Here is a 27,953-nt window from a genome sequence, read left to right as displayed (position 1 = left end):
TTATTTTTAGCAACAGAAGGAATTTCAAGGAAAATTTCATAAGGTTTAAAACGCCAGGTCATAAAGGGACATAAGGGGTTTGTAGTGTGTCTCTTGGGTTGTGGTATGTATTTGTGCAAGTTGTTTATGCCATCTTCATAAATGACTAATTACTTTTGTTGTTCTCTCACTCCCTTCTGTCATGTAGCCGCCCTCAGAAGGTGTGTTTATGTCCATTCCTGCCAATACATCCGCTCAAGGTCTCCACCTGCTTGTATATAATTCAGCATCCAGCAGAGGTGAGTCTTAAGGCTGTGGCAACTGTTTGAGTTCAGCTAGAATCTTAACGCAGAAGTGGCAAGAGGAAACAGCTATGCTGTTAACATCAGATAATGATGTTTCCTTTTAAAGTTGATAATTGAAATTCCATTTCACCTCAGTTACTGTATCTTTTATTCAGTTCATCTGAATTACTGTCTTCCAAAATCGCACCTTATTTCTGCAGCTTCCGTGCATACAAGACTTCTTATCTGAATAGTCCTGCTAAAATCTGAACTCTACTTGAAAACAATGCATCTGGCAGGAAGAATGTAACTGGCTATATAAGGGCACTTGACTTACCAGAAATAAATCCAAACAAACGGTTGGAAGCTAAGAATCATAGAATCACAGAATCATAGAATAGTCTGGGTTGGAGGGGACCTCCAAAGGTCATCCAGTCCAACCTCCCCACAGTCAGCAGGGACATTCTCAACTAGACCAGGTTCCCCATCTTTGAAAATGTTTGTGTTAGTTATCACAGGGGATGCTTTTGACTCCAGAACAGCAGAGGCATACTTGAAAGACAAAGAAGTTCCATTGCTGTAACTGCTCATACTCAAAATACAGTCTGTCTCAAAGGCAGATAAGCCTTCTGGACTGTATCTGATCCTTCAGTCTGTATCTGCACTCCAGCTACAGTCTTAGAGTCTGTTTCAAAAGTATCTCATTAAGCTAAACAGATAGTGAGTGTCTTCCACTGCTGCACATCATTGACAGCTGTCATCCTCCATGTGCTTCATTATTTGTTGTCTTTGGAAGTCCACAGTGCAGTGAAGTAAGCCACCACCTATGGTCAAACGATACTGTTGCGACTTGTATTCAGGCAAGACATCAGTGCAGGAAGTCAGGAGCAACATTTTCTGTGCTCTGTTTAATGTGACAATGTCTCCACATTCTTGCTATCCAGAGGCCATGCTGCCAGATAGACCTGTGCAGATATCAGGTACTTTGAAAAGGAGAGGAACCATTTAATGCCAGCAATGGATGCCAGGTGAGGAATCCCACCATCCCACTTCCATTTTGCATAATAGGTCCATGAATTAATTAGATTTTATTTTGTGAAAGAATGCAAAGAGAATTCAGCATTCTGTGTAAATGCTGGTTTTCTGAATGCTGTCAGTACACCATTGTGCATAAGGAGAGGGATTTAGTAATGGAGTATAGAGCTCCAGCATCCCAAACTTGGCATCAGGACTAGTGCAAAGGTGAAGGAGTTATTTTCCTAGTCTAAATTCTTCTTTGCATGTTAGCTATATCTAAAAGTAAATACGATTTTGTTATTTTTCTCTTCCTAGGCATACTGTTAGGAACCTTATGCCAGATCTGGGTGTGCAAACTCACGTGCAAGTTTGGTTTACCTTTGCTTTTTATCATCCTGGATCTCCAGCAGACTGGAGGCCATTATACACTTTTCAAAACCTGAGCTGTAGGTGTAACTCAGGACAGAACCCTGAAAGCATAGCAGAGATTTATCTGTTCTTAAGAGACATGCTGCTGCTGCTGCTGCCATGCAAAGTGGTGGTGGATGTAGCAGGACAAACTATTTGTTCAGTTCCATGATGTTTACTGACCCTCTGGTCAGTAAATACGGATCAGAAAAAGCAAAAATAAGAAATGTTTTAGGTGGCAGCAATAAAAATCTTCACAGAAGTAATTTCACAGTGGTTTGGTAGCAAGACAATGTGAAAACTGCAGGCAGCTGCACATTGATCCTTGTGTAAGGTAACAGCCATTTAGAGAGAGCTGCAAGCTAATGAAAGCCTTGTAAGTCCACAAATCCTGAATTGCTGCTATAAATCAAGAGAACAAACCTCTTCTGGGTTTTCATTAATTAATCCTGTTGTTTTGGAGATTGATCTTTGGCTCTTTGTTGTCTGAATCATGAAACATTCAGGTGAAGAATACTGTAAGAACTCCTTTTGTACTAGGCTTAGGGCTTTTGTAATCCTCACCTGACCTCTGGTGTCTTGTCTCCTGCCAGACTCAGCTAATAACCTTCCTTTGTTCCTCTTGTGATAAATGAATAAACTGAAACTTTGCTTCAGATTTCAGTGTTGGCTTGCTGTCCTCATTAAATACAAGACAAATACATACTCTCTTTACCTTGACGGGAAAACAGAAATTGCCATCCTAGACATGTAATCTCAATTTGCTGTACTTCTTTAGACAAAAACTAGTGCTCCCAGATGTGTTAAATAAAGGACAGAAACAAATTTCTGTGTTTGAGTAGATGGTTTGCTTCAGCTGGCAGTATTTCCCCCCTTCCTCCACTTTCTGAAGTTCTGCTTCAACACAGCTTTCTTTAATGCTCTTTTGAGATCTGAAGAGCCCTTGCTCTCCACTGAGATCACCTTCTTCACCTGTGGCACAGAGCTGTAAGCAGATGCCTGGTCAACAGGGCCAGGATGGCACAAGAGGGAGTTCTTGTGGTAGTAGTAGTTCCATTGTCCTGGTTACAGTGAAGTGACAGCAGAGTGAAGGTGTTTGTATTTCACACTGTCTGTTCTAATACACACCTAGTGCTTCTTTGTGTAGCACTTTGTTGTGGAAATCAAGCCCTCCCCTCATTTTCTGATCTAGAGACATCAGCCCCCCAGCCTATGACATTCATGCTCATGCAGTTATGTATTTTTCCCCTTGTTGTTGATTATTTTGTGAAGCTTTGCTGGTGTTTTTATACTGATAGCCTAGCTCAGATCTAGGTTGATGGTCGTAAGTTAGTAAAGGCTAGTTCAGTATTGCAAACCCAAACAGTACAGCTTGAATTCACTGAACCTGGCTACTTTTCTTTTAGTTCTGGTTTTGTATTGTCTGATTAGATTCTTTTTTCTTTTTAGTTATTTTTTTTTGAGTCTGTAGTCAAAAGAACTTGAAAGCAAGTGGACACATTAACAATTCCTAGAAGCCCACCTCTGTTGTATTCAAAAGTTACTTTTGTTTTTGGCAGGAAAGCCGAGTGCTGAGGACGGTACCTTTGCTGGCAGCTTGTCTCCCTCCAGACAAGTGCAAAATTTTGGTTGGTCGACGCTTTAGTGAAGACAGGTGAGCAGAATTGCCTATTGTCTTCTGTACGTGTTGGAGATCTTTCTTTCCAGTGTCCTCCTTAATAGCTTAATTGTGCTCTTAATTTTTATTAACAGTGCACACATTCACTTCTAATAGAAGCTTCTTATTTCTAGCAAAGATAAATTTATATATAGTAGCCAGAAAACCTTAATATGTCTTCATCTAGGTTGTAGCTTTCCATGCCTCAATTTTGTATGCTTGGAAAGTTCAGGTGGTTACTCTGCAACTTTTAGCCTTCTGCAGTTCTGTTCTTGTCTGGTATTAGCTTTGATTTGTTGCTCTCTGTCATTCTTTTTGTATTTATTTAACAAACGATTTGGTGTAACTGAGATGTAATCAGTTTTAACCTGAGTGGGGAGATTGTACTTGAGACGGAAGTCCAGTGGTGACAAAATCATGGAGAATGTTTTATTGAAGTCCTTTCCCCTTTCTCTCAATGTTAATTCTGGGAATGCACAGCTTTCAGATTTACTTTTTTGGTAACTTTCCCCCCTTTTTTATTTTCACTCTCCCACATAAGGTCTTTAATTTTCATTAGATGAAGCTGTCTTAGAGACCAATTCATGGTAATAATGCCAATGAAATTTTATTACATACATTTTCAGTAAAAGCAAATAAAAATAATGAATACTGATGAAGGAAATGAATTCTTAAATTGAGTTTAATCTTTGGAGAAAACTTTTTGTAGAGTTCAGTGAGGAAAAATGTCAGAAGGTGATTCAGAATGGTACTCCCACACCTTTATTCTGCCAGTAGGATAACTAGAGCATGTTAGAAATACATTGCTTTGCTATTAGTCCTCTATGATAATAACTATAATAATTATCTAAGAAGTTCCAATCTACAGGGAAATAATTGTACTGTCTTCCCATTAAACCTGACAATGGTACTACTTCTCATACTGATGTGCACAGGGTAGAACACTCTCAGTACAGTCTGCTTCTAGTATAAATCTCCTTAGAATATTTTTAGAGGTGATTACTATAGTATAAAAGCTTATTTCAAGTTTGAATCCAGATACATTTCTCTACCCTAAAGGATCCTCTTTAGGTAAAAATCAGGTTTGGAACATGTCAGCCTCAAGACAGTTTAGATAGATTCTTCATCACCTAGTTCCTGAGGTGGTTTTTTTTTTGTTCTGTTTTGTTTCCATAAAACATACTGGAAATGGTGAAAGAAATGGAAGTTTTCCTTGGGTTAATGTGAATTCTGTGGATACAGGGCAAAAAGTACTTAAGTAGCAGTTGTGTCTTCACTCAAAATATCTGCAGCAGACTGCAAAAATGGGGAGTGCTCACTCATTCTCGCTTTCTTATGAAGAGGGATGATGAGGAGGAGAGAAAATGTGGTTCCAGCTGTGCAATGTGATGTTTTTATGTTGGGATTGTTCTGTTTTTTTTTCTTTTTTTTTTTTTAAATGAATTTTTAAGGGAGGTGGGTTACTTTAATATATATACATTCTGCCAGTGTTTTAATCCCTCTTCCTTATTTGTCACAGCACTTGGTACTTGAATAGCTGGTTAGAGGGCCATACCACTGTTGTTCTGGACTTCCAGAATGCTTTCAGGCATGTGCAGATGCATTCAGAGAGCTCATATTAATCACCTGCAATGACTTAAGTTTCTTCTCTGTTGTGGAATATTCTGGGAACAGCATCTGGAGACAGGGCTAGAAACGTCCCAGTGTTCATTTTGAGTGGAGAGTGCTGTACTGCTTCCTGCCCTCCTCTTAGAGTGAAAATTTCTATTAATGGAACTTCTAAAACCTTGTAAATTGCAGTGGTTAATCTTACGTTTTATGACATACTTTAAAAGTGCTTTGTTTGGTTTTTGTTTTGTTCCCCTGCTTTTCTTAAATGACACAGTATCTGTAAACAATTTGGTAGCTGCTCTACAAGTAACTTGGCCTACGTTGGGGGATGACTTCTGTCTTTGTTACTTTGAAGAAATAAGTAACAGAAGAGGGCTTGTTGGTGCATTTTAGAAGTGTTGCTGTTTTGAAGCACATTAAGGCCATGTCTTTGTCTTTTTTCTTTTTCTTTTTTTTTTTCCCCCCAAGTTATATGACATTATTTACACCCTTTGAGTCTTCCACCAGAAGTGCATGGGTGGAAAAGGAACAGAAACAGTGTAAATCCATTGTGAACAGTGCCTGCAGGGGTGATGCAGTGCATGCATTCTTTTGCTGCATGAAGCTGGAACCCTGCCATGTGACAGACCTGGGAAAATGATGTCCTTCATGGTTGCCCATACATTTGTAAATTATCATAATAGAATGGGATTTGGCATATTTGCATTATCACAGGATCCAACAGCTCTTAGAAATACTTTGGACAAGTTAAACCACTTCCAGGTAGAACGAATAAATATCCTTATGGATTTGAGTGAAAATTCAGCCACCCATCGCAGCTTACCCTTTTTGTTTAAGTCTCCAACACAGCAGCTCCTGCAGGGGTATACCCACTAGCAAACTGACTGTTGTTAATCTGTGGCTGTCAGAAGAGGCCTGCTTTCAGGTGAGAGTGAACACACCATCTGAGATGGGTAGCATCTTTCAGTCTCCAGTGCAGCTCCCTGGAAGGGGAAGGCCAGTGAGTACCCAAGTGTATGTAGGGTTTTTTTTCCCCTCATACCGTGCTACAAAATTGCAGTTTTCCTGTGCTTCATCACTGGCATCCAAAACTAAGGACGAGCACAGAGGGATTTCTTAAGGAACTCCACATAGAATTGTGTGCTGCAGAGTAACTGGGCGGATTTGAAAGCCTAACATTCTGGCCTCTGATGGTCGTCACAGTAAGACTGAAAATCAGAACTTGTATTGATTCATTTTTAACTTCCATTTGGGTGAAGGAGTAAACACAAAGCAAATTGTGTTTTTGTTGCTATTTCTTCTACCCAGTTCCACTTTCCTGGGTCACTGTTTCTTGTAGTGAAAACCGATGCACAAGCTATGTAGACTTCATTTACCTTCTTCTTGATAGATCTGCATTGCAAAGAAACAAACAAAAAGGGCTGAACAGTCTTTCCAGAAGTAGACAGTTAACCTGACTTTATGAAGTTGATATCTTAACATATAATTGACTGAGTAGTGTTAAAGATGAGACGTGTTTAATCCAATTCCTTTTAAGTGCCAATTTGTGATTTTTCCCAGTCTTCTCCATTGGGATGTGCTGCCCAGGGAGGTGGTGGAGTCACTGTCACTGGAGGTGTTCAGGAAGGGCTTGGATGTGGAACTTGGAGCCACGGTTTAGTTGGTCAGGTGGTGTTGGGTGACAGGTTGCACTTGATCTCTGAGGTCTTTTCCAACCTTGTTGATTCTATGATTCTCGCTGTAAACTGGCATCTGATTCTACTGAAAGTAAGTCATGTTTGTATGGTGACTTTATCCATCTGATGATATTCCTGAATTAAAAGACCAGCTCTGTTGGTCATCTGTGGCTCTTGTTGTTTGCTTTTTTTCCCCAAGTGCTCAAAGACTTCTGACATTTTTGTATAGATTACATATTGTCAGGCATTAGGGTTAACCTTGAATGTGCCCAAAAGATAAGCTAGAAGTGAAGAGTTTGGCATAAGAATGGTGGTATTGTAAAATTAAGACTGTTCTGAGTTGTTAATATTTTCTGTTCAATACTTTCCATAGATTTACAATGAACCTGGTGTCATAGCAGAATAGCAGGCAGGGCTGTGGGAGTGTGGGGCTAACATCACTGCCAGATTGGATATTGAATTTTATGTAAAAGTGTAAGATACGGCTTTGTATGTCTGACATACCTTAGTGTAGAAGCTCAGCTTGTTAAACACAGGCACCTTTTAGACCTCTACTGAGCAGGGCAGCAAAAGCATGCAGAGGGCTTTTCAAACATTTTCTGCAAAGCAAGCTTCCTTCCTTGCATGAGATCAGACTGATTCCCTGATAACTGGAGTTTTCATTCCTGACATTGTGAAGTGACTGCATGTCATGTAGTGGACAGAGAAGCATTTGCATTTGAAGGATGCTCTGTAAAAGGGGAAGAGTGGGGGAGTGAGCTAATGTCTTCTCCTAGCAACTTCAGAGGACCATATCTAACAGTTGCAGTACACTCTTTGAGCAGTAGGCTTGCTCTTCACTGGAAATATTAGGGGTAAAACAGTTGTATTCTCATATTCAGCTTAGGGCATTCATATTCTTTTAGACTTGTCTCGGTCTGGAGAGGGAAAGAGACTCAGTTCTTATAGAATATTCCTGTGATGTGAAATTAGAGGCACAAACGAGGCCAAAGTGTCAACAGCTAGACTATTTATTACATAAATTATGGGGAAATAAGAAGGGGAGAGGGAGAAAATAGAGAGGGAGAGCGAGAAGAGAGAGAGAAGAGGAAAGGAATTATATTACCACACCCCTCATCCCCCCCCAGACAGTTTGAGTCTGTGGACTCAACCTGCCTTGCAGGTTTAAAAGAAAGTAAGACTTGTTTTTACCTGAGTGTATTTTTCATGCACCTTCTTTTTCTGGTAACATCCAACACATATAAATTTAAGCTCTTTTATTTCCCACCAAGTATCACTTCTATCACTTAAACCCCATCTTTATATTGCTTAATACTCATTTTATAGTAATTCACAAACCTTAAGTGGGCATTACAGGCAATCAATCCGTGTTCATTATAGTATTTCCAAAAGGAAGAATTAAGCCTCATAGTATCATAGTATCAGTCAGGGTTGGAAGGGACCACAAGGATCATCTAGTTCCAACCCCCCTGCCATGGGCAGGGACACCCCACACTAGATCAGGCTGGCCAGAGCCTCGTCCAGCCTGGGCTTAAACACCTCCACGGACGGGGCCCCAATCACCTCCCTGGACAACCCATTCCAGGGCTTCACCACTCTCATGGTGAAGAACCTCCTCCTCACATCCAGCCTGAATCTCCCCACCTCCAGCTTCATTCCATTCCCCCTAGTCCTATCACTTCCTGAGATCCTGAGAAGTCCCTCCCCAGCCACCTTGTAGGCCCCCTGCAGATACTGGAAGGCCACAATTAGGTCACCTGGGAGCCTTCTCTTCTGCAGACTGAACAGCCCCAACTCCTTCAGTCTGTCCTCATAGGAGAGGTGCTCCAGCCCTCTGATCATCCTCGTGACCCTTCTCTGGACACGCTCCAGCACCTCCATATCCCTCTTGGAATAGGGGCTCCAGAACTGGAGACAGTACTCCAGGTGGGGTCTCACCAGAGCTGAGTAGAGGGAGAGGATCACCTCCCTTGACCTGCTGGCCACACTTCTCTTGATGCAGCCCAGGATCTGATTGGCTTTGCGGGCCGCAAGTGCACACTGAGAGCTCATGTTGAGCTTCTTGTCTGCCAGCACCCCCAAGTCTCTCTCCTCAGGGCTGCTTTCCAGCCAGTCACTGCCCAGCCTGGATTTGTGCCTGGGATTGCCTCGACCCAGATGCAGGACAGTATCACACAGTATCACAGTATCGCTTAGGTTGGAAAGGACCTCGAGGATCATCGAGTCCAACCTATCAACACAGACCCCATGACTAGACCATGGCACCAAGTGCCACGTCCAGTCTCCCCTTGAACGCCTCCAGGGTCGATGACTCAACCACCTCCCTGGGCAACCCGTTCCAATGCTGAATGACTCGCTCGGTGAAGAACTTCCTCCTCACCTCAAGTCTAAACCTCCCCTGGCGCAGCTTGAGACTGTGTCCCCTTGTTCTGGTGCTGGTTGCCTGGGAGAAGAGGCCAACCCCTTCCTGGCTACAACCACCTTTCAGGTAGTTGTAGAGGGCAATGAGGTCGCCCCTGAGCCTCCTCTTCTCCAGGCTAAACAATCCCAGCTCCCTCAGCCTCTCCTCATAGGGCTTGTGCTCAGGGCCTCTCCCCAGCCTTGTTGCCCTTCTCTAGACACGCTCAAGTGTTTCGATGTCCTTCTTAAACTGAGGGGCCCAGAACTGGACACAGTACTCAAGGTGCGGCCTAACCAAAGCAGAGTACAGGGACACTCTGACCTCCCTGCTCCTGCTGGCCACACTATTCCTAATACAGGCCAGGATGCTATTGGCCCTCCTGGCCACCTGGGCACACTGTTGGCTCAACCTGCACTTGCTCTTGTTGAACCTCATGACGTTGGCTTGTGCCCACCTCTCCAGCCTGTCGAGGTCCCTCTGGATGGCCTCCCTTCCCTCCAGCGTGTCTGCTGCACCACACAGCTTGGTGTCATCAGCAAACTTGCTGAGGGTGCACTCCCCATCCCATCAATACCAATTAAGAATTCAGTGAAGTGATTGCTTTGGCTAGGATGGAAAGTTAAAATCTACACAGATTTTGTCCTTCTTAGGTATGTATGAATGAAATGTGTGTATTTATAACTTCATTAGAGAGTAAAACATTCTTTTGAGGTTTTTACTTCAGGATGGAGATTCATGGCTTGGATGTCCTAATCATAACAAATCTACAGGAAAATGTGGGTAACTGCTGTCAACATTGCATGAATTCATGTGACGTGAAATAGATGAAGGATTTGCATAATTGATTGTCTTCATGGCTATTAAATTAACATAAAACAGTTTTGTATTGGAAATTCTTTAACTGGTCCCCTTTGCGAATGAGAGAAGTTGTTTGTGAAGTACCAAGCAAAACAAAGTAATTCTAAAGCCTACCAAATCGGATAATGCACTGCAGTGTACCATACTTAGATTTAGAAGTAGAGTCTCATCACCTGGGGATTACACCTTTCTTTTGCAGTGTCTTTGAGAAAGGCTAAAGAGGAACAGGATAGAAGATTTTTTTTTTTTTCTAGCTGTAGCAATGTTTCTTTTCTTTTTTAGCTGACTGACAGAGTTGTGCTTTCTTTAAAAGCAACTACACTGCTCCACCCTCTTCTTCACCTCCCTGTTTAGCCTCTTGGGCTTACTGCTGTTGCCCTTCACCGTGCCTTGATATTCTTTGAAGTATCTGCTGCTCTTGGGCTACAATAATATTTGCAGATGAGGTTGAGATTTCAAAGATGGCAGGAAATGTCAAAGTTTTGAACACTTGTGAGAAAAGACATGATTAAAGGAGGAACTTCTTTCATGGAATTGTTCTTGAATTAGTGGGCAAACTCATTTGTGGAGACATGTCATCAGCAAAGCTTTGTTGTGTGGCATGCGGTTCAGCTATCTTGTCTACTGCAACTGCTGCCCTCAGCACAAACAGGCCCCCTCATTCTGCATCATTGCTGACACCAGATGTGTCCTGGTGACAGGTGTGGTATTTTGCTGTGTTCAAAGTCAAAAATTCTGTGAAACTGTGCACCACTGTGTCACAAGATGGCAAGGAAAGCAAGATGACCATGCTTCTGATGGTGGGCAGCTGCTGCATGAAACTCTTCCTGTAGTCGTAATCAGCTGTTCCCTCAGTAGCTTGGACTAGTTTGCTCTGGTGTGACTGCTGGTGCTTGTGTTTCTAGCTTGCCCATGTTCTTACACTTACTCAGCCTTCTGCTGCTAGTTTACATCTCTGTGTCTGTTGTGTCTCATTTCTCCACATAGACAAGTCTAGATGAACTACAGAATTGTGTTCCTAAATTTAAGTATAAGCAGTCTGAATTTAAAATGAGCAATCAAAAAACACCCCAAGGCACAAAGAGCTGGCAGAAGAGTGGCTGCAAGCCTGGTAAGACTTACCAAATTCCTCTCTCAGCTTTAAGCAATTTGAAGGACTTGGAACCAGAGATATGCCTTGCTGAGGTGTTGCTTGCTTGTCTTCCAGTGCAGTCACCTAGCCTGAAAGTTTTGTCTAGTCATTCTAAATGGGGCAGTTAGACTGACAGTTGACCTCTTACTGAGATTTTGACTCTAACCTTGTTTCTGCAGGGGAAATTTAGGCAGGGATCAAAAGCAAAAATAGATTTTCCTGAGTAGCACAGGACTGAACATGGAGCTTCTGCTTTGCCTCTGAGGAGAGTTTCAGAACTGGCATATAGCCTTCAGTGTTTCATGAGTTGTCCTTAAGACAAACATCAGCCTTAATGAAATTGTCTCCTGTATTTTTAATGAGCCATACTATTTGTCTCAAATCACCTTTGTACTTAAACAATGAAATAAATTACTGGTGTTAAAAAAATCAATATTAACATTATTTGAATGTGTTTTTATAGTAGGATCATAGATATTTGTTTTAAGAAGTAAAGCTCTGTGAAGATGAAATCTCAGTCCTTTTACTTACCTGCTTTAGTAAGCTTCAACATAAGAATGAAAGCTTATATGGAAAAAACAGTTGTACCATCGAGTGTGGGTCAGGTTTTCTATAGAGCTCATCAGACAACTGTTGTGGTGGGAAGCATCGAGCAGACAATCAATATGATTGGTAATCAGGCTTTGCTTTATTGTTCGAAAACACAGCCTATATAGTATATTCAGCAGCTAAGTATGCATACGTGTCATTATTCTATTAGCTATTAGTCCAGGGTTACATCATATTATCCATCCTACTTGTGGTTAGGCCTACGTGCAACTCCACAACCTCCTTTCTCAGTAGGTCTTTGTTTCGCATATATACTTTGTTTCACATACTACTATCTTGTAAGTAACTATTTCACATGCTGCTATCTTATAAAAAACTACAAGCACAGTCCCAGGGCTGTGGTGACCTTGCTACATCAGCACACCAGCTAAGCTGTGAGCAGTAAACAGCAAGATGGAGTCTGGCCTATACACTCTGAATAAACAGCTGTTCCATAGAACCATGTCCCTGCAATTCAAGCCATTCCTCAACAATTCCCCTTTTTTTCTTTTGTGCAAGAAAAACTCGAGATGTTACCTCATTTACACTTCGCTAACACATCCATATGCAATACGCAAAAGAAGCAAAACCAATAAAACAATAGCAATCAATCTTAAACCTTCTTTAAGTAAGGCTAACAACCAAGGAGACAGATCTCCAAACCAAGATCGAAACCATTGATCAAAAGGATTAACATCACAGTATCACAGTATCACAGTATCACTTAGGTTGGAAAGGACCTCGAGGATCATCGAGTCCAACCTATCAACACAGACCCCATGACTAGACCATGGCACCAAGTGCCACGTCCAATCTCCCCTTGAACGCCTCCAGGGTCAATGACTCAACCACCTCCCTGGGCAACCGGTTCCAATGCCCAATGACTCGCTCGGTGAAGAACTTCCTCCTCACCTCGAGTCTGAACCTCCCCTGGCGCAGCTTGAGACTGTGTCCCCTTGTTCTGGTGCTGGTTGCCTGGGAGAAGAGGCCAACCCCCTCCTGGCTACAACCACCTTTCAGGTAGTTGTAGAGGGCAATGAGGTCACCCCTGAGCCTCCTCTTCTCCAGGCTAAACAATCCCAGCTCCCTCAGCCTCTCCTCATAGGGCTTGTGTTCAAGGCCTCTCACCAGCCTTGTTGCCCTTCTCTGGACACACTCAAGTGTTTCGATGTCCTTCTTAAACTGAGGAGCCCAGAACTGGACACAGTACTCAAGGTGCGGCCTAACCAGAGCAGAGTACAGGGGCACTATGACCTCCCTGCTCCTGCTGGCCACACTATTCCTAATGCAGGCCAGTATGCTATTGGCCCTCCTGGCCACCTGGGCACACTGCTGGCTCATATTCAGGTGGCTGTCGATCAGCACACCCAGGTCCCTCTCTGTTTGGGAGCTCTCCAGCCACTCCGACCCCGACATCTTTAACAATTGATTGAGTATGCTTTTCTAACCAAGCAAGCTTTTTATGAATCGACTGACTGTGATCAGGCAAATTAAAACAACACATGCCTTCAAAATCTTCACAACCATGACCATGAGCTAAAAGCAAAAAATCAACAGCAGCTCTATTCTGTAAAAGTGCATGTCTTAAAACTATTTTGATCTACAAGCACTTGATCTAGAATTTCAGTAGTAACATTAGCTTGTTTAACTGACCAGCAAGCCAGTTTCTCAGTTTGCCTTGAAGCCTGCTTAGCAGCAAGATGAGGAAGAAGCAAAGCAGCAAAAGTGTTCGCTGTAACTGACCATAAAGCTACATCATCATCACAACTATCATCCAGATAGTGCAAAGATCGTTTTTGTCGGTGTTGCATTATTGCAGCGATGCTTAACCAATCTCGATATCGAGGGGCAAATAGAGTAAGTTTGCCCAAATAACATGGACCTCCATAGGCATTTTTGGTATACCCTGCCATGCTCTGTCACCACAAATCAAAAAGATTCCAGGGGGCAGAGCCTTGGCTGTAGCATTGCTCCATAAAAGAGACACATCTCCTCCTCTTTTCTTTTGCAAAATTTGACCAAGCTCTAACGCTCCATAAGCACCAAACACTGTTCCATTGTTCACATTCACTGTCCCATTATTCACATTCACAAAGTCCAGCTGACCCTGAAATGTATCATTCCATCCACAGTAAGTACCATAAACCTGATAATCTTCTTGAAGAAAAGGCGTAACACCATAAAAACCCTTCTGTTCTCCCTTCTGCTCTCGATACCCATCCCCAAACACAATACACGTACGAGTCCAATTATGAGATGCGTTGCCAATTCGGGCAGAGCCCAATAGTTGCAATTCTTGCGGGTCCCAGGGTAAGGTAACATTCAGTCCTTTAATAAGTCCTGCGGCACAATCTGAGGTGCGAGTATCCTTTGAACAATCACCATAAACACTATAGTTCTAAAACACTTGATAGTCAAAATCAGAAATACCCACTAAACATGTCTTAAAGGGTTCTGCAGCAGATTGCAGACTTAAACAGAAATCCAAATTACCCATCTGATTAGCCCATGAGACCCACATATTAGTTCTGGGTTGATTTTTGTTAACAGAGACAACCCAGAACCCAGTAATGTCATTACAAAAAACACCAATAAACACATCTTGTTCTGTTCAGGTAACATCATTGTCGCTGTGTGGCTCGTCAGCTGAGTCTTCAGGTCTGCTGTTATGTGTCGGAGCTGGTTTAATCCACCGACTAGGGATCCACTGCGTACCTGTAGGGGTAGTAACACACATATAACCTCTTCCCACAAAGATAACATCAGTGGGCCCTAGCCACTGTCCTGTCTCTGGATCACAGTAATAGACTTTCATTAATGCCATTCCTGGCTTTTGTGCTTCTTTCACATAATGTCGACTTATTGGTGGTTCATTACAGTCTCCAAAAACACAGAGATGATTTAACACGATATATGGTCTGCTTCAGTTGTAAAAGCAACTTCATCATTAGCTGATTTTTCAAGTCCCTTATTTCTGCTTCCTCAATGCGATTGGCTACTCCTGCCACATACAGAGAATCAGTCACTATATTGATAGAGTCATGAAGCCAATGAGTCAATGCCCAAACAACAGCAAAAAGTTCCAGAGTTTGCAATGAATCTGTAGGTTCTGCTTCTAATAGTTGATAATGCCAGTCCTCTCCTTTCTTCAACATGGCAGCTGCCTTCCGAGATCAGTAAATACTGCATCAGTAAATACTGTCACTGCATCTGTCAAGGGTTGATCCGATCGCTTGGGAACAGCAATCCAATGCTGATTCTGCATCCAAGCCAAAGTAACATTCTTTAATGGCTCCACCTGTGTCCATTCCAGAACATTTGGTTGTCCATTCCATTTGGTTGTCCATACGACGATGTACTGTAGACGTAGCAACCATTGTCGCGATGTGCTGTAGCACCGTCTTCTGTTTTGATGTAATGTGCACAGGCATGGATGGGTCGGTGCCTTTTAACAGTGGTCACAAAAAGTTCAAGAGATCATTGGGAATTCCCACAACAGATCTCAGCCATTGCAGGTCTCCCATCAGGCATAGTATGTCATGTAAGGTTTTAATATTAAGATCCACAGTAAGTTTCTGAGGTTGAACAGCTTGCTCCATAATTCTCCATCCTAGATAGTTCCAGGGACTCTTTTCTTGAATTTTTTCAGGGGCAACAACAAGTCCACATGATTGCAATTAATGTACAATTTGGTCCTTTTGTGCTTCTGAAAACAAAGTCGATTGTGAAAATAAAATGTCATCCATATAGTGATAAATAATCACCTTTGGCCTTTGCTTTCTGAGTGGCTGCAAAGCAGCATTAACATACAACTGACACAAAGCAGGCAAATTCTTCATGCCTTGCGGCAACACAGTCCATTCAAAGCGTTGTGCTGGTGCTTCACGATTAAAAGATGGCAAAGTAAATGCAAAACGTTGCATATCTTCCTCATGTAGTCTGATGGTGAAGAAACAGTCCTTTAAGTCAATGATTAAAATTGACCAATTCTCAGGTATCAGGGCTGGATTCGGAAGTCCAGGCTGTAAAGCACCCATAGCATGCATTTGCTCATTCGCTGCTCGCAAATCACGCAACAAGCGATACTTGCCAGACTTCTTCTTGATGACAAAAATTGGACAAAAATTATTCCATGGACTAGTTGATAGTCTTAAATGTCCTCGTGTAAACTGTTCTTCAACTAATTGATGTGCTTGCTGCAAACTTTCCCTTTTTAGCGGCCATTGCTCAATCCACACAGGCTCATTAAATTTCCCTTTTAACTGGATCGGGAAAGTCCAAGCAATGACCGCACCTAAAAATGCTTTTCAGTGGTCAGCACCATCCCTATTTGGGCTAAAACGTCACGTCCAATCAGTGCTTGTACTCCATCCGGCAAAGGCAAAATAGAAACTATACATGTAGCCCTTTTGTCTTCCATGTCGATCTGTAGAACTGGAGATTTCAAAGCATAAGTCACTCCTCCAACTCCAGCAATCGAGGCGGCAGATGAATATGAAGGCCAATGTTCTGGCCACAAATGCTGTGAAACAATGCTGACATCAGCTCCAGTGTCCAAAAGAGCTATCAATTTGATCTTCTGACTTTGATAAGATACAGTCACTGGTCTTTTTGGTTGTTGTCCTAGTTCCACGGTTAACAGTGTCAAGGGTCCTGTAGAGCCAAAACCTTTTTTCCCTTGTATTTGCTGCGATCCAGGAGCAATTGCTGCTGCAAGGTTTGGCAATAGAAGAAGCTGAGTGATTTTAGCTCCTTTTGGAATTACTATTGGAGGCAACAATGTCTGTACCATTATTTGTCTAATTCCATGATAGTCTGCATCAATCAGTCCTGTGAGAATCTGTAATCCTGACATGCTGGCAGATGAACGTCCAATCAGAAGTGCTCCAACCGGTTGTCCATTAATCTTAATGGGACCTTTTACATCAGTTAAAATCTTCTATGGTTTGTTGTCCAACAAGGTACAAAGGTTACGTTGAACTAGTAACAATGTTTTAACAGAGCTGGCATAATACATGGTCAAAGATAACAGACATTGTAAAAAAGAAATTTAGATCTTAATAATTCCGATCTCTACATTTCACTCCCCTTATTGACAAAAAATACTTGATTATGCCTGAACACATTGCAAAGATTAAAACATAAATGCAATCCTTAACACTGTTTTACAATCTGCTTTAGGGGTATGTTGCATTTTTATTTTCTCTAGGATGGTCAAAAATCATAAATTGTTTAATAGTAGCAAGATTTCTTTAACCTGTAAAGGTAGATCTGGCCAGGCTCTAGCTTCACAGACAGAAAACCTGCAGGCAAACAGCAAGAGCAAAAGAGCTTCATTGCTTTGCCCAATAGCATTTTTGCTCATCCTAGTAATACTAATCTCTTATTGGTACCATTAAAACTTCTTTTTTTTTTTTTTTCTTTTTTTTTTTTTTTTTTTTTTTTGCTATGGGGTATTCTCCCTTCCCACCCCCCCCCCTTTTTTTTTTTTTTAATATATATATATAATCCTTAAAGCTATTACGAATACAAAGTAAGACCAAAAAACTCATTCCATAATATACCTATAACAAACCCTTAACTTATGCTAATACCAAAAATCCTTAAAACCTTAAAGAACTATGTTAAAATTAATCCATCAAATCAGTGTCTAAAAAGAAATAAAATTGTTACATTAACTAAAGAACACTTTCCAAAATTAAAACCTGTTCATACATTCCTTAACTATATTACATGGAGCTCCTTCGAAATGCCTATAGGCACACAATTAAAAAGGTTCGAACCAAAAGAAAATCATACAATGTGAACTCATTACAAAGTACTTACACCTTACTGCAATTACTATGTACCAAGTACTTACAAATACCAAATGCTTACTTATTCATTATGCTTATTAGAAAAACTTAACAAAACTCTAAATAACAAATCTCTGAAAGACATTACAATCAGAAATGACAAAATCAGTACTGTTGCTTTAAATCAGAGCAGAGTAGCGCAGCTGAAGCCGCTGAGGGGGAAAGGAGTGGGGGCTGCTGCCGTGGCCGCTGCTGGGCCGCTGCTACTGTCGGTGCTGTCGGTGTCGGTGGTGCATCAGCCGGTACCGCCTTGGTCGGAGTCGTCGGTATCCGCGGGGGCCGGCAGAGCTCGCGGGAGGGATGCGGTCATAAGAACGCCGTAATTGCGAGCCTCCAAGCGCTCCATTTTTTCTAAGAGGGGCCATAAAGCAAAGTCGGCGCTGTTTGAATTCCTCGCTGCCGGTGTTGTCTTCCGAATCCGAGCCCTCGCTGGCGATGTCAGAGGAAGGTGTTGATAAACGGGATTGAACACACTGAGCTGCCTTTTTTCGGCTTTTTCCCCGCTGGGTGCAAACGGCAGTGGTGGGGGCTGGTAAACGCGGTGCGGTCGCCGCAAGATGTATCGGGGGCGGCCCCGGTCGATCGGCTGATAGTTCTCAAACACGTCTTTCAGCTGCAACTCAGATACACCTGGCGCTGCATCTCGTCCTGACAAAGTTGCTCTAGCTGCAGCAGCCATTCGCTGTTCCAGTTCATGGGTTTTAACACGGTTCATGCATTCTCGCCACAGCTTTTGCAGCTTGATAGTGACCCAGTCCCACAGTTTGTCAAAAAACTTACTTCCTAACTTACACCATTCTCCTTCTTCAAAGACACTATTAAGGTCCTGAAAACACCCTTTAGCAGTAGCATAAGTAAACAATCCTGGTAGTTCCTTACTAAGGTCTATATCATTAACACGCCGCTTTTCTAAAAAGCACTTAAATACATCACACGCCGCTTGCCTCTCCATATTTACCGTCAGCGCGCACTGTTTTGCAGCTTTTCCAGAGGTATCGGCAGTGTATCTTGGCTGGATCACTTCTGTAAGCGCATCCAAGGTGCGGAGCCTTTTCTGCTTGCCGGCTGCCCTTTTGACCCTCCGGCGCAATATTCCTCGTCTTTTCTGCTTGCCGGCTGCCCTTTTGACCCACCGGTGCAGTTTTCCTTTGGCTCTTTCACCTGCTGTGCTGCTGCAGGGCCGAAACCGTTACAACCAACCGTGGCCAGGATCGAATCCTTTAGGAGCAGGGGGGGTCCCTTTTATCTCCAGGCGAAGAGGGTCCCTGTTCCAGGCGCCATTTGTTGTGGTGGGAAGCATCGAGCAGACAATCAATATGATTGGTAATCAGGCTTCGCTTTATTGTTTGAAAACACAGCCTATATAGTATATTCAGCAGCTAAGTATGCATACGTGTCATTATTCTATTAGCTATTAGTCCAGGGTTACATCATATTATCCATCCTACTTGTGGTTAGGCCTACGTGCAACTCCACAACCTCCTTTCTCAGTAGGTCTTTGTTTCGCATATATACTTTGTTTCACGTACTACTATCTTGTAAGTAACTATTTCACATGGTGCTATCTTATAAAAAACTACAAGCACAGTCCCAGGGCTGTGGTGACCTTGCTACATCAGCATACCAGCTAAGCTGTGAGCAGTAAACAGCAAGATGGAGTCTGGCCTATACACTCTGATTAAACAGCTGTTCCATAGAACCATGTCCCTGCAATTCAAGCCATTCCTCAACAGACAACAGCTCTTTTTCAGCATTACAGTGAAGTGGATACTTTTCCACAATTGTTTCCTATAAGTTTCTTTTAAAAACATTTGACTGTCACAGAGAAAACCCTACCTTGTTGCAGTGTTTCCAAAGCAGTGTGATTAAATGCAGTGTATTATACCCTTTACACATCAGAAGCATATTCTTGCTAAATGACTGTCAAAAATCATACCACTGATACAACCTTGACTTTTGGATGCCATATCAATATCTGTTCACTTAACAGATTCATTTTTACTTACCAGGTACAAATCCAGTTTTTGCTGAGTCTTTTCATTTCTTTCACAGATCTGATTAAGTGCAGTTGAAGGATACACATAAAAATGGTTTTGGGGGACAAATTCTTAATGGTGGTAGTATGTGAGTGGAGAAAGTCCTACTGCATGATGAGTCAACAATAAACTAATAAGAAACAAAGCCTTATACTGTGGGAAATAGGAAACCTGCAGTGACATTGACAGGATGTACCTGTCTAGAAATGCAATCCAAAATTGTTTTGCACTTGTTCGTTACAGACTATGTCCCTCTGACTTAGAGAAAGACACATAAGAGACTCAGTAAGTTTCTTGTATCCTGCTTCTATTCTGGAGCCTGACACGGGTAGAATAATTTCAAAAGACCTGTGTACCTTCAGAGAGTTTTGGGCAAACTTTTATACAAAAAGTTGTCTGTCTATAATGACAGAGGTATGTTAGTATTTCACAGAAAAGTCCAGATGCTTCCTATCTATACAGGTTATCTATCTAAAAATAGCAGAAGTATACATAGCATCCAGGTGTCCTTTATCTTATACAAAAGACCATCTTGTCCAAGACTCACAGAAGTAAATCACTGAAAAATACTGTTATTCCTTACCTATGCAAAGGCTGTCTGCCAACCCCTCTCCCCCTCCCTGCATTCCAGCATTTCAGCTAACAACTCTGTTATTCTGTTAATGAGAATTTTCTGTTCATCAATTCTCCCCTTTCTTACAGCCAACAGTATATTCCTACACTATATTTTCTTAAAATAATGTCCTGTTTCCAGCTCATGCCTGAGTTTATCATTTTTATACTTCTGGTAGGATTCTACACCACTCTTTCCAGTACACATAATTATCTTAATCAAAACTAACAGTAGTATTATCCAACAGTTAGGGAGATTAGTTTGCAAAGCCAATTCTTGACTAACATTTAAGTACCTATTTCCTTCCTATCCCTCAATAGTATCAACCAACAAACAAATCACAATTATCGATACAACTTGAGCTTCAGGGGTCCCTGGGATTCGAGTTTCCATTCTCTCGCTGAGGTCTTCTTGACTCTGGTGTGGTGAATCCAAGCAGCTTGTTCCTTGATTTTGATGGCTGTGAAGGATGTCAGTAACACCTGGTATGGTCAAGTCCACTTGGGCTCCAGAGGGTTCTCTGAAAGAGATCTGACATAGGCATAATCTCCAGGTTCCACATCATGGACTGGTCTGTCTAACCCTCTCACATTGGTTCCAATCACCTGTTTGTTAACAATGCTCAGGTTCTTATAATTCTGTTAAGCATATAGGTAGGAGTGCGGTAACAAAACAGTTAGTTACTCTTAAGGCTTTGGCAATATTTTCAGCAAGGTTTACAAATAAATTCTTAGCAACAGTTGGAATCTCATACTTAGTCCTTGTTTCGGTTCCATGATACAAAATATTGAACAATAATCTTTTTGTGACAGGTCAAGTTCAACAGATACTGGTTTACTGAGATTTGTGGTAATGCCACTTTGCCCTATCAACCTTCCTTTCTCATGATTACTTCTTGCTTCTATCCACCACTGATAGGGTACTTCTTTAAGATCATAACAGGTTATTTTTCCACTGTCATTACACTGGGCACACTCAGTCTGATTTATAGAGCAAGGATTTAATTTTTAACTTGCAGTCATAGGGGGTATGATCCACCTGCACTTTTGTGCATGTCCCAGGACCAACAAGGCTCCATGTACCATCAGAAGAGGTCCGGTCAGGTCCATGGTACCCGGCGGTCTCAGCCCTAAGGGCTTGCGGCCCTTGGCAGACCTTGAGCCGCGGTACTGGTTCCTTCCTCGGCCTTGCCCTCTTCCGCTTCTTAGGAGCTGGTCCGAACTGACTCTCTTTGCCCAGTTTTCCTTACCTCTTTATCTTACAAATTAGAATATACTAACTCAGATAGAACATTTTCTACACTATAACAATACCCCTACAATAACGATATCTACACTTTACCCCTGCTAAATGATTTATTATACTAAACCCACTAGTGTATGAGATTCCAACTGCTAAATTCTGGATTCTTTTAAGCACCGGTATATTTCTTCTCATTGCAGTTTCTCAACCTTAAACAAGCTACACACTCATTTCAGGGATTTGCCAGCTATTCTAAGGTACATAGCAATACATTCATTCACGGGTACATAACAATATTTTCTCACCGATACACAGCAATACTTTTGAGGTCAATCTCTTCTTGGCCCATCAAAGGGTCCACAACTTCATCACAATTTCCCAGCAACAGACTAATCAGGCAAGGCAACATCAGTAACACTACAATCACAGTATTCATAACCCAGTTTTAACAATCAAAAGAAACCAAGCAGAGAATTCCCATCCTTTAAACAATCCTTTAAATCAACCTTCAGTATCCATCTGCAAATATGTTACACTCTTTTCCAGTTCTTGAATATGCTTGTGCATTGAGACTGAATGACCTAACAAATTCATACAACACAATTAAAACTATCCTATAGAACATAAACCCTTTTGCTAGTTGTGGCCTTGATTTCAACATGTGGCACAGCATCGTGGCTGAGCCATAGAGGGTTATAGCGCACACGCAGGGTTGGAGCTGCGCATTCTCACACCCGAATCACGAGGTGTTACCGCTCGAACTGGAAGAGATGGCCACCACCAGAGAGGATGACAGCACCCCGGATCCATCTGAGATGCCAGCCAGTCCACCAATGGTAATGTTTCTCTACAGTATTTTAGTAAAAACCAGAAAACATTTCCTAACTTGGCTGTGACGCTGCAATGTTTTCTCACCATTAGGCTGCTAGGCCACTGTCACCCACCAGGGAGGAGAGGCCTAGACGAGCAGTTGTTCGCTTTCCACAACAACCAGAGAGGTTAGTTCTGTTAAGGCTCTAAATTTCTCTCACCCTACATGGTTGATTCAAAAGAAATCAAGGATATTCTTCTTCTTTTCTCAGGAGGAGAGCTCGCACCACCCATCGCACCACGCTGCACGCAGATGTTGAGGTGGTTGGTCGAAGACGGCTTAGAGTGTTAGTTTATTCACTGTTCGGTGTCTCAATCTGTGCTGTTATCCTTGTTTTTGTTACTGCCATTCTTTGTTATCTCAATAATTGTTGTAAATAAGTTGTTTCCACAGTTCCTGTTAACTATTAGTTATTGTTAACTGTTGACGCAGGTTCTGATAAAATTTCTACAAAGTTTAGCTAACAACTCTATCTGCAATGCTACAAAAAGATAAAAAACCAAAACAACTGCTAGCAAGGGAAAGAGAACAGAGAGAAAGTGTGGGCTGGCAGGTCTCAAAAGTCCTGCAGCCACAAGGCAGGAGTGGGGTGGGGGTGGGGGAACTGTTTTCTGCTGCAGCGGTACTTTCTTACTAATTTCTTCTTTCCCTGACTATGTTAATGCCCCAAATATTTTACCTCTTTTTCCACAAATTGTAATTTATATCTTGATACTTTTATGCTTTCTCTTATTCTGTTTTTCTCTTGTTGAGGGCTCATTAATGCAAGACTTAAAACCTCAATCCTTCCTCCCTTACTCTAAATTCTACCTTCCCCTTATTAAATTTAATTTCAGCTTCCAATGCTTCTAACAAATCCCTCCCCAGCAATGACTTTGAGGCAGTTGGCATATAAAAAAACTTATGTAAGCCCCAAGTTTTACTATATTTATATTTAAGAGGTTTAAAAAAATATGCCTTCTCAGTTTGACCTGTAGCCCCTACCACAGAAACATAGCTCTCATCCAAAGGCAGCAGTGCTTGATTTAAGACTGAAAAGGTTGCTCCCGTGTCCACTAGGAATTCCAGTTTATTTTCTTGTTCCCCTAGCTTCATTATAACCAGAGGATCTGCTAGGGTATTTATAGTCTCCTCCGGTCCTCTTCTAGTTGTGCCTGTATTCTATTTTTCTTTGTCTCCTCTGGACATTCTCTTTTCCAGTGTCCCTTCTTTTTGCAAATCGCACACTGATCCTTTTCCAACCGCACTCTATTAGTCCCTTTAGTCTCCTCACTTTCCTGCAATGCTGCTACCAACATTCTCTTCTCTTTTCTCCTATTTTCTTCTTCCCTGTTAGAAAATACTCTCCATGCTACATCCAAAAGTGCCTCTAAATCCCTTCCCTGCGGGGGTGACAACTTTTGCAACTTCTTTCTGATATCACTAGCAGATTGCCCAATAAATAGGGATACCAGTTGTTGTATACCTCCTTCTGATCCGGGGTCAAGAGAGGTGTTTTCCTCATGACTTCCCTCAGCTTATCTAAGAATTCTGAGGGTGATTCACCAGGTCCTTGTCTGACTGAGTATAACACAGACCAGTTAATTGCTTTTGGAATGGCTTTTTCTATTCCCCTGGCTACAAACTCCCGGTATTCCTCCAATCTAGTCCTTTGCAGGGCATTGTTCGTATTCCATTCCGGATTTTGGAATGGAAATACATCTCCAGGGTTTGCCCCCCCTCCCAGGGTTTGAATTCTTTCTGTTGCTAGCTCCAGTCCATGTTTTTCAATTCATTATTCTTCTGTTTCAGTCATTGGCTCTAATAATAACTGGATATCGTCCCAGTCTGGATTGTGCTGCCTAACCATGAATCGAAAATGTGTAGCCGTCCCTGTGGGATCGTTATGATAATTTTTAGCCTTTTCTCTCCAACTATCCAAATCATGACTTGTAAAAGGCACCTTAATCCAGACTGGGTCCCCCTCAGGCCCTACTGCTTGTCGCAGGGGGGGCTTGAATGAGTACCCGGGAAGCCGGGGCATTTGCTTGCTGTCCTCGGGTCCTTCTTGCCACTGGGCTTCCCTGAGCATAGCTCTGGGAACTGACTCCAGTATCACTCTCTGAATTGCTGCCACTCCCAGAACTTCCTACATTATTTTCCGAACTTTCTGTCACTACCTCTTGCAATTTTCCTGGAGATTGATAAAATTCAGGCAGGTCTTTTAATTTCTCAAGTTTAAGACACCTCTGCCCTATGCTACACGCAGAGCAACACCTTTTCAACTGTGTCTGCCTCTTATTCTTGGCCTTGTTTTCTTTTTCAAGGGCCAAAACCATTGGATCAGAGGGAGCTCTAATACCACAGTCCCTTTGAAACTCTGGATGCTCTCGGAGATAGAAAAACATATCAGCATATATTGTCTCATCCCATTTCTTTTCTCTTCTTAAAAACAACATCAATTGCAGTAAAGTATCATACTCCAGACTCCCGTTTACAGGCCATTTCTCTCCACCATCTAATTTATATAATGGCCACCAACCAGGTACAAAATTTGATTAGAGCCTTTTGATTTGTTGACCCTCCTGGGGGAGGCCTCCAATTTCCCCCCAGTGGGCAAGTATACGACCAATACGACCAAGTGGACTATGTCTTGGGATCTCACTACTTTGTCTCCCTCCCATTTTACACAATACAACACAGTACTTTCTTTTTACAGCACACAGAACACAAAACAAATACAAATACAACTACAACAATTATGACCGGTCCTTAGCACACAGTTATTGGCCACACACACTCAGCCACACATTCAAAACCTCTAGTACTTTATGTTCTTTAGGGACCCTCTTGGCCCCTCACACACTTAAACAATACTTATCATTCCCTTTGGGACCCCCCTGGTCCCACACTACAAACAATGTTCATAATACATAAACAATGCTTATAGTTACCTTTGGGACCCCCCTGGTCCCAACCCAAGAGCTCTTTTACCTACAGGTACAATAAATGCCTCTCTCCCGCGCAGGGCATCCCCTCACGGAGTTACCCCTTTTATAGAAGCATACCTTCTCTTTGCTGGCAGTCTTGTCTGTTCCTGCAGCGATCTGATGAGCAGCGGAGCTCTCTTCGAGAATTTCTCGGCGGGCCCTGAGAGGTCCGGCTCCTCAGCAGGTCCTGCAGCCAAACAGAGTCGTCCTGCCACGGTCGCCAAATTGACTTAGAGAAAGACACATAAGAGACTCAGTAAGTTTCTTGTATCCTGCTTCTATTCTGGAGCCTGACACGGGTAGAATAATTTCAAAAGACCTGTGTGCCTTCAGAGAGTTTTGGGCAAACTTTTATACAAAAAGTTGTCTGTCTGTAATGACAGAGGTATGTTAATATTTCACAGAAAAGTCCAGATGCTTCCTATCTATACAAAGGTTGTCTATCTAAACATAGCAGAAGTATACATAGCATCCAGGTGTCCTTTATCTTATACAAAAGACATCTTGTCCAAGACTCACAGAAGTAAATCACTGAAAAATCCAGTTATTCCTTACCTATGCAAAGGCTGTCTGCCAACCCCTCTCCCCCTCCCTGCATTTCAGCTAACAAGCGGAAAATTCTTATCAACGCTGTTATTCTGTTAATGAGAATTTTCTGTTCATCACTACAGAGGATGGAAAAGACAGTCAGAGCTTATGTGTTTCTCATTTCACCACTGCCTATCCTTTGCTGCAAGCTCTCTCTCCCTCCTGGAGTTGTGTGCACTCAAGGAAGAGTGTAAAGGACCCCTAGAGAGAAAGACCCAAACATCCCCTCTGAAGCACTTCAAGTCAGGCATCCACTGAAATGGCCAGATACGTCCTTAATGAGCAGCAATGAATTGTTCTTCATAAAAGAGTAGAGAGGTCAAGCCCCAGCACCACTATCACCAGCACCAGGACCCCGTGTCCGGCACGCACATGCACCCACACTCAGCAGGAAGCTGCTGCCCAAGCCCTTGGCTGGATTGTTGGCCACCTGCTGCCTTGCAGGGCAGGCGACATCCCCACGAGCGCCTATGGCGTCTCGTCTTCCCGCAGCCTGCCCCTCCCTGGACTGCTCGGGTGGGCCGCGGGGCACGGATCGAGCTGCACTAAGGGCAGTGGGCGGAGCGGGGCGCTGCGGACGACTAGCCCGCGGCCTGGCGGGCAGCGCTAGGGCCCCTGTGACAGGCGGGGCCTGTCGCGCCGCTCTCACCGCCTGCAGGCGCCCACAGTCGCCTAAGGGCAGTGCTGGGGAATGGGTTTGTGTTGCCCTATCTGGTCCTCCTCCGGCTCTTCTCCTTTCCGAGAACGTTGAACTGAATTCGTAGCAAATTCTGCAGCAGCAACCAAATGGGAACTGGTGTGTTAAAGTCCTGTGATAAAGACTTAAACCCTGCCTGCATTTTGTCCCCTTAACCTACTCTATTTATGTTCTTTTCCCAAAATTGACTGTGGAGATTGTTCTTCTCACTGCTGGGTTGGTCATTTTTCTCACGTTCTGTAGCTGTGCTGTCCAGAAAATCTCCTGACCTGTGGAGCTTGGTTTGGGCTCTAGGGCTTCAGGCAGCAAAGGTACAACAATATTGTTTGTGGTGTAGTAGATCTCTAACAGTATAATGCTCTTCACCAATGTGTTTCCTGCTGGGAAAGCAGGATTGCTGGGAAGCGAATAGATGATTCCAAGATGCAACAGTTAGAATGGCTGCCTAAAAGAAATACAAAGCTTACACATGTTTAGTGTACTGCTGTCATGCAAGCAATCTGGCTGTGCAGATGTAGTTCATATGCAAAAGAACTGTTGCCACGTTCCTCATGCAATAGACGCATGTCCTCCGTGATGGAGGTCAGTGTAGGCAATGGCTTGTGTTCGTTCTTCCAAAGCATGTGACCTTGTCCAGTGGATCCTTTGGTATAGTGAGAGGCAGTGAGTACTGCTCAGTGAGTAGCTCCTCAGGCAGCCTAAAGAGCCTCTTCTGAAGCGTACTTGAAATGATGAATTGTAAGCAGGCTTCGAGTGTCACCTAGGTTTTTGTTTGCTCAGCCTGTGTTCCAGACAGACTTGGCTTTGGCTCATTTTACCAGGCACATCACCACATCTGCTGAGTGGTGAGACTCTTCAGGAGCTCTCTTACCCCTCAGTAGTGTAGAGATCAGGCAGAGATTCAGATCTCTTTCTGCCTGTATAGAAATGTCTCTACCTGAGTCAAAGTGAAAATGTCACCGTATTCTTACGGAGTTGTTCTTTTGCTGGTTTGTTTTGGTAGTTTGGCTTCATGTACTCCAATTTCATAAAAGAGTTTGACTGACAGGTAGTTCTTCATTAGCCTGTTCTCTGTGGTTTAGTTTTCTTATCCAAGCTCTCCTTTCACTGGTTGATGTGAGAAGCTCAAAGAAGAGCACTGTGTATAGTATTTTCCACATATCCATTTGTGGTGGGAATCTGTTGGAGCTACATTGAAAGCTACTTTAAACAACACTGCTGTGGAACAGTCCAACAGTTGCCCCCATTTTGCTGCTTGCAACATCTGATGTGTGCCAGATCTCCCAAAAGATGTTTTTCTGTCAATACCATTCTGACTTTACTTTTCCATTACATTTCGTATTAACATAGAAATCCTTTAAGCACTGGAGTACTGTGCATGTCTAAGCACGTTCATCCTGTTACTGCTCAGGCACCCTAACCAGGTCTATCGAAGCTCTGCTTAGACAAAGGAATGCTGAAAGCATTTGCC

The 27,953-nt window shown here is 42.7% G+C and overlaps 1 protein-coding gene across 1 annotated transcript in view; it reads left to right on the top strand.

Annotated features, from left to right (window-relative positions):
• LOC137458804 (tRNA-uridine aminocarboxypropyltransferase 2-like) overlaps positions 1 to 22,576 on the top strand; it is a 47,687-nt gene extending 25,111 nt beyond the window's left edge. Inside the window, exons 2-5 of the mRNA XM_068170074.1 lie at positions 188 to 278; positions 3,248 to 3,342; positions 22,279 to 22,355; positions 22,440 to 22,576. Coding sequence (XP_068026175.1) covers positions 188 to 278; positions 3,248 to 3,342; positions 22,279 to 22,355; positions 22,440 to 22,519 — 343 coding nt within the window. The 3' untranslated portion in view covers positions 22,520 to 22,576. The remainder of the gene's footprint in view (positions 1 to 187; positions 279 to 3,247; positions 3,343 to 22,278; positions 22,356 to 22,439) is intronic.
• The last annotated feature ends 5,377 nt before the right edge of the window (positions 22,577 to 27,953 follow it).

The sequence above is a fragment of the Melanerpes formicivorus genome, unplaced genomic scaffold, assembly GCF_026170545.1.
Source record: "Melanerpes formicivorus ecotype bairdi unplaced genomic scaffold, bMelFor1.0.p_v2 SCAF_280, whole genome shotgun sequence".
In the NCBI taxonomy this organism is placed as follows: Eukaryota; Metazoa; Chordata; class Aves; order Piciformes; family Picidae; genus Melanerpes; species Melanerpes formicivorus.
The sequence above is the reverse complement of the archived record's forward strand: the minus strand, read 5'-3'. Positions and strand labels throughout refer to the sequence as shown.